Genomic DNA, 7,291 nt, shown 5'->3' on the forward strand with positions numbered 1-7,291 from the left:
TAGAAAATAAATAAAAAGTTTGATTTATATCAACCTTAAACATACCTTGATTTTATAAATTTGATCTTTAGAAGATACATTTAAAATGCAAAAATGAGTATTTTTATAGAAAATAAATAAATAAAAATGAGTCTAAAATATATAAAATAAATGAGTTTTAGATAGAGAAGATACATTTATATCTGTAAAAATTATTTTATAGAAAATTATTAAAAAGTTTGATTGATATTATTTAAACCTTGATCTAAAGAAAATAAAAACATCAATTTGATACATAGAAGATACATTTAAAAATGTAAAAATTAGTATTTTTTTAGAAAATAGAAAAATAAATCAGCTTGATTTATAGAAAATAAATGAAAATTAGTTTGATATATAGAAAAACAAAATAAATAAAAATTAGTTTGACTCAAAGAAAATAAAAACAAGCTTGATTTATAGAAGAAGAAATTGGTTCTTTAATAGAAAATAAAATGTAAAAATGAGTTTAATTTGTAGAAAATAAATAAATGAGTTTAATTCATAGAAAATTAATAAATAAAAATAATATACCTAAAAATGACTTTCATATTTGTGTGATTTCTTGTTGTATTGTCTACAAATAATCCTTGAAATAACCCACTAAATCATATCTTCTCCGACATTTTCGTGTTTTTCTCTCCGTCTTGATGTTTCTGGTGTTTCGGGGACGACCTCAGAGCTTCATCCTCCTCTGCTGTTGGGACTGTTTGTATTCACACACAACAGGGGGAAATCATGCAAAGCGGACGTTGATACGGTTGCCAGGCAACAGTAAAAGGCAGCGGCGTTCTGCGAATGGCCCAATAGAAGCGTCAGAGCAGAGAAAGCGTGCAGACGACTTCAGCTGCAGAAGAAACGTCTCAACGGTTTAGAGATTTCGCCGACTGATGGCGTCCATCAGAACCAGAGGAATGACAGGAAAATGAAGAGAAAAGAAAAACATCACATCCTGTAAAGTCAGGTTAGATGAACGAACACAAAATACAAACAAGACGGTACGTTAGAAAGCATCTGGAGGAGTGAGGTCCTCTTCTGTTGACCACAGCAGGACTTCCTTCTTAATTTCTGGAAAACTCCACAAAAATGTGCTGCAGTTTTACAGGAATTCTGGAATAAAATCTGTTTTTATTGCAAACATTTGACTTTATTATTTTAAAACCCTTAAAAGTCTTTTAATGTTTTTAATGTTTCTGCAGGAAGTTGGAGGAAACGTCACAGCTTCAGGAATCAAAGCCTCGATAAAAGTGAGTCATTAAAACTTCATCAGGAAACCTGTTAAAAATCATTAGAAATGTATTTTATTATCAAAAATATCTGCAACATGATTGCATAGATGGACTCAAAGTAGCTCAGATGGTTGATCTTTTTTTTGGTGGGGGTCTAAAACATGACAGATAAAAAGTTCCTGTTTGATTTTTGTTTTTCCAAATCCATATATTACTCCTTTTAAATAAGGATACCAATAAATACTCCAAATATATTAGGCCTTATTTGGTTAAATAGTTTTGAATACGTTTTTCTGGACCGATCAAGTCAAAGGCAGCAGGTAAGACTCCCGTTGGAGGAGTCTGGACTAAAGAAGATCCGGCGTCATGAAGCAGAATCTGGAGTTCAGGCAGTCGTAAAAACGTTCCTCAAATGTTCAGTTTGTGCTTTTCCTAGAAGACGTTTCCGACCGTCCAAGTCGGAGGCGGCTGATCCGCTCAGTTGGCGTACTGCCGGTAGAAGGCGACCTTCACGCGCTCGATCTGGTGACACAGCTTGATGGCGGGGCCGAGCTTCAGGTCCATGCACTCCTGCACGGTGGGGAGGGTCAGCAGCAGCAGCGCCTGACCGTCGATGTCCTGCACGGAGACACAGACACTGAGCGGCAGCAGACGAGGATCTGGAGCAGATTTCTGAAGATCCGTCCTCCTCACAGGATGAAAAACACCTGTCAGAGTCGAGGCCCGGGGGCCGGATCCGGCCCTCCAGGTAATTCTATCCGGCCCTTCAGATCATCTTATTTTATTGTTATTAATGACCCGATGTTATCTTATTTTTAATTTGAATAATTTTGACAAAATATATTTTTATGGAGAGTAAAATATTGAAAGTTATTTAAGATTTAATTTGATTTATTCTAGAATAATATTCCTGACTTTTTATTATTCATAATTATGTTAAAAAGTTACAGTTTTAAAGTTTTGAAAATTGGTATTCTGATAGCTTTTTGGACTATTTTGACATTTTTTAAGAGTTTTTTGGCTAATTTGGAGGTTAGCTAATATTTCAGCATAACGCTAACTGTTTTGACTAACTCAAGTTTTTATTTTTTTAGGCTAATTTGGAGGTTGGCTAATATTTCAGCTAAACGCTAACTGTTTTGACTAACTCAAGTTTTTATTTTTTTAGGCTAATTTGGCATTTTGCTAATATTTTTAGCTGGCTAGCCGCTTAAGCGTTTTCAGCTTTGAATCCAGAGAACTCCGTCCTGATGATTGATTTCCTATCAACGTTTCACTCTGGATTGTTAGCTTGAGACTTTAGCCTTTATTAGCTATGATGCTAGCGTCATTTTACCGCTGAGACACGGGTCTCCTTCGGTCAGGACCATGAGCGTCTGCCTCAGGAAAAAGTGGAGGAGAAAAATCTTCAACCCTCGCATCCACGTTACCTCAAGCTAACCTCATCACAGATACAAACCACACCTCCACCACTCAGCCCGCCCCTTTTTTCATTTTTCAAATCTAGACCGAGAGTGGAGTCAGCCTCCAACTGTCCTGTTGTGTTACCATTTACGTAGATAAGTCAGATAATTAATAAAAAAGTCTAAGGGATAATGCTCGACGAAGTGCGCATTATCAGAAATTAACGCACACAAGCTTGAACTCTCTGATTTGTAGGTGTAGTTAGTTTTAAGCTGCTGTAATTTAAACTTGTGTGTGTTATATATTTTTTTATTTTGTAATTTTGTACACAATGGCAAGTACACACTGTTACACAGCAAATGTAATGTATGAGCTACAAATAAAGAATTAAGCACAAATTGGACGAGACTATTTTCTCTCCATACTTTTTGATCAAATATGATTCATATACCTATTAAATATTGAAAATAACTTTCTTCTGAAATGGTCTTAAATTTAAGTTCTGTTGACTTTATTTAAATAAAACTAATGCAGTGAAAAGGAAATTATATACTACCGTATTTTCTGGAGTATAAGTCGCAAGAACAAAAAATGTCTAATCGAGAAGAAGAAGTCGCACTTTTGGGAGAAAATTCTGACGTTTCAGAACAAATCCACCAAGCCCAGCGTAGCTTAAAAAAAGAATAATAAATATAATAATACTAATATTTTGATCTGTATAAGAAAAATATCAAAGTTTAAGAGGAAAACAATCAGATTCTCGTCCACGTTTGTTTTGGACGACACTTCTTCTACCGCCGTCAGTAGTAAATACTTCAGATGCAGCGCCCTCTGGTGGCTGTTAGAGGAAACAACCTCTAAAGAACAACCGATGTTTACTTGGAAAGCCACAAATATATGAGCTTATTTATGTCAAAAACACACAAATAAGTCGCTCCCGAGTATAAGCCGCACCCCTGGTTAAACTATAAAAAAACTGCGACTTATACTCCGGAAAATACGGTAGTTGTTTTGCTACATGGTTATGTATCACAAGTCATATCGTCATTATACTGATCAATAATATCCCACATCACAAGTTTTTCTAACATCCTGCAGCTGTTGCTGAAAGCTACATGAAGCTGTGATTCAGCTCCTGGTGGCTGTCAGCGGTACTGCATGTGTTACCTGCTCTCTGAAGATGTTCGCCAGCGACGCGCAGTCGGTGGCGGTGATGAACTGCACCACGTCGTCCACGCTCCAGTCCAGAGGGTTCCTGTCCAGCACCAGCTGGGCCTCCTCCTCCTCAGCCTGGAAACATCACAGCATGAGGAGGTTTCTGCAGCAGAGGAGCTGAAGGAGAACCTCCGAGGCTCACCTGTGTGTCTTCTTCTTTGGTCAGCTGGTATTTGGCGGCGTTCTGGTTGTGGGACGACAGCGAGCGGGTGGACCTTCTGCGGCCGGCCGCCGCCTCCTGACTGAAGGCGGGGTTTCCGGAGCTGACGGCGTGGCGCAGCGTGGCGGCGCGGCGAGGACGGCTGCTGCTTATCTCCACGGAGGAGGCGTCCGTGTGGTCGTCCCGAGGTTCTGAGCTGGTTCCCTCGCTGCCGGACTGCAGGGCGGCGTCTTCATCGTCTTCTCCTTCGTCGCTGTCCTGAAGAAACCGACGGATTTATGGAACTTTGTTCTGATTCTTTTTTTAACTTTGAGCCCAAACAAAACCAGAAGATCTTTCAGGTGAAATAGAAATAGTTAACTATTAACTAGTACGAACAGGTGATCGAATAAGATTATTTTCTCCATAATTTTTGATCAAACGTGATTCATATCTCTGTTATTCTTAAAAATTACTTTCTTTTAAAAATCACTCCGTCATAAATATAATTTTTCATGACGAACTCTCATCAATGAAAGCATTCATTCATTTTGGTTGTTTTCTAAACACAATTTTTTTATTAATCACTTTTTTCTGGAGTTTGCACTTTGTAGACAGTCCCTTGGCAGCCGTCTCTGTTAGATTCTCATTAAAAAGAAGCAAAAAACTGATATTTTTTCTGTTTTTCTGTTGAAACGCCTTTAGACAAACTGAGAAAATTCTGTCCGTTTTAAGCAGATGTTGCCCAAATTTTGTTTGAAATGTTCTCATGCTTTTGTTATGTTATTTTATGTTATCACGATGTTTTTCTTTTCTTTGTTTTATTTTTTAATTATGTTTCTTTGCTGAATTGTTATTGGCATGTTAGAAAAATTAAATCAAATCAAAATCAATCAATATTTGACATTTTAGCTGCAGCGTCCTGCAGGTTTGTACACTAGAAAAACACAAAATCTCACTAACTATTTCGGTCTTAATTCTAGTTTAAATATGTCATATATCATATTTAAAATGAAACTAAACCTTTTCAGAAAATTTAATGACTTATTTTAAGAGGATAATTTTAGAAAATCTTGAGTCGTTTCATCTTGAAAACATCTTAATTTAAGAAAAATCTCCATATTTCCAGTTACCAGAGTAAAATATCTAAATGTGAGAGTTGATTTTAGGGTCATAAAAGGGCAAAACGACACAACAGCATTTCAGAATTCTTATCGATAACATTTCTACTGGTTCCATGGACAGAATTTTTCATCAAACCTGCGGCGAGCCGGCAGAAGTGAAGTCCACGGCCGACGACCGCCTCTTCTTCTGGACGAAGATGGCTTTCCTCTTCTTCCTCCGGCGAGTGGGTTTGGTCGGCTCCTCCCCCAGCCCCTCCTCTCCCCCCGCCGGTTTGGGCAGTTTCCTCTTCTTCCCATAATAATACGCTAAAAACGGAAAAACTCAAACTTAAGGAAACCTCGGCCGACTGATCGAGGGGGCGGGGTTACAGCCGACACTCACTGTATTTGGTTTTGGTTTGAACAGAGCAGTTCTCCGGGCACTTGTCGGCGACGAGGGCGGGGCTAAAGAGGTTGGGACAACACTGCAGCTTCAGACACACCCTCCGGCAGAAATCGGGGATCTGCTCCGCCAGCCGGACGATCCTGATGGTGGAGCGGTACGTTTTCCCTTTGTACCTGTGGGCGGAGCATTAGAGTTTAGGATACGAGGATCCGCTGAGAACCGGTCAGAACCAGGAGAAGGAAGATTTTCATCATCTCTGAACGACAGAAACCGTTGGATTTTCTTTAAAAAAGCAAAAACATCTGCCAATGGAGGAAGAAAAATGTTCTTAGCAAGAATTTGATTTTTGGGATAAAGATTCTATGTTTTGCTTAAACTAAGAAAACTTTCTTGAAAACATATTTTCTCTTGCAATACAGAAAATAAGATTTTTTTTCTTGAAACCAGTCTTTTATTTTCTTACAGTGTAGAAAAGGAGAAAATGTTGTAAGTTTTTTGTACGCTCCATTTATATGACGTCTGTTGAAGCAACCACATTTTTTTCTATCGTAAAATTGTTTGCAGTGATCTTTTAATTATAATTATGAAGTTTTTAGCTAAAATTAAAATCTTTTTCATTTTTTATATCACACTGTATGCACAGCAACAGAAGCTCCTTAAAACTACAATTCTGCGTTGTGGGCGGGTCTGTTGCCCCCTCCCCGTCGCCGACAGTTCTGTTTGCACACTTACACGCTAGCTTATAGCCTCAAGCTAACATTAGCGGCGCAAAAATAATCTATCAAGTCGTACAGTTTTCAGCGAGAATTCAGTACAGCACGAGTGTCGAAGCCTGAGAAGGCTAGGGTGAGAGGAGACTTAAGCCCCGCCCACTTTAGTAATACCCTCATTAGTCTGAGCTTTTTCAAGCCTCTGGTTTTCTGATCAAATGTGATTTGAGTTAAGAAATACTCAAAAACTTAGTTTTAATTGCAAATTATTTGTTAAAATCCTTTATATTTTCCAAACATCTTCCAACTGTAGGTGTAGGAAAAAGAAGAAGAAGCCCCTCCCTGCTTGTCCAGTGTGAACACCACGGGCTATAAGTGCGTTCAAGAACCCACGTCTAGGGCATTCTTGAACAGTTGTCACATTTCCTGCGTAAACGTTTCAGGCGTACCTGCGCTCCCGTTAAGATGCAGCCTCCTTGAGTAGATGTGATGTTTGAACAAACTAAACCATTACAGCAGCAAAGAAGGTATGGAGTCAAATGTGGATCAGCTTAAAGTAAACTTACTCAACTAACTTGAAAAATAGATGCACTGAAAAAAATACTGAAAACTTGAAAACTAAAAAAAAAATGTGAAAACAAGACATTGTAAATGAAAAAAAAAACAGTAATTAAAAAAAACTGAAAATTTGAAAAAAAACCCCTGAAAACTTGAAATATATGTTAAAAATTTAAAAAAGAAAAAATAGTGAAGATTTGAAATTACAAAAAAACTATAAATAAAAATTCAAAGCCCCGCCCCCATGTAAAATTAGGCTCAGCTCAGCAGAGAAAACTCGAAAATCAAAATTGAAACTGTAAGACTGAGAATTATAAGTGAAGATTCAGAAAAGAAAGAAAAAATATGAAAATTCAAAACAGCAGCTGTTACGAGTTGATAATTTGCTTTCAATCTGCATTTTTTTCTTTTATACTGTTTTTTATTTCAAGTTTTCACTATTTTGTTTTTTTCAAATTTTCAAAATTTATTTTTAAGTTTTCAGGTTTTTTTTTTATTTTCCTTTTTTT

The 7,291-nt window shown here is 37.4% G+C and overlaps 1 protein-coding gene and 1 long non-coding RNA gene across 5 annotated transcripts in view; one reads left to right on the forward strand and one right to left on the reverse strand.

Moving 5' to 3' along the window:
• The first annotated feature begins 726 nt into the window (after window positions 1–726).
• LOC112156307 lies at window positions 727–1,475 on the forward strand. Its single transcript, XR_002920940.2, has 2 exons — window positions 727–1,016; window positions 1,218–1,475. It is a non-coding gene; the product is annotated as an uncharacterized LOC112156307 (long non-coding RNA).
• Window positions 1,297–7,291, reverse strand: part of sfmbt2 (Scm like with four mbt domains 2) — a 62,926-nt gene continuing 56,931 nt past the window's right edge. For all 4 annotated transcript variants that reach the window (XM_024288518.2, XM_024288537.2, XM_024288531.2 and 1 more), the window contains 5 exons: window positions 5,512–5,687; window positions 5,266–5,435; window positions 4,009–4,284; window positions 3,819–3,941; window positions 1,297–1,865 (listed from right to left, as the gene is read on the reverse strand). In XM_024288518.2, the coding sequence (XP_024144286.1) occupies window positions 1,725–1,865; window positions 3,819–3,941; window positions 4,009–4,284; window positions 5,266–5,435; window positions 5,512–5,687 (886 nt within the window). In that variant the 3' untranslated portion in view covers window positions 1,297–1,724. The remainder of the gene's footprint in view (window positions 1,866–3,818; window positions 3,942–4,008; window positions 4,285–5,265; window positions 5,436–5,511; window positions 5,688–7,291) is intronic.

This window comes from Oryzias melastigma, linkage group LG23 (assembly GCF_002922805.2).
Source record: "Oryzias melastigma strain HK-1 linkage group LG23, ASM292280v2, whole genome shotgun sequence".
NCBI classification, from domain to species: Eukaryota; Metazoa; Chordata; class Actinopteri; order Beloniformes; family Adrianichthyidae; genus Oryzias; species Oryzias melastigma.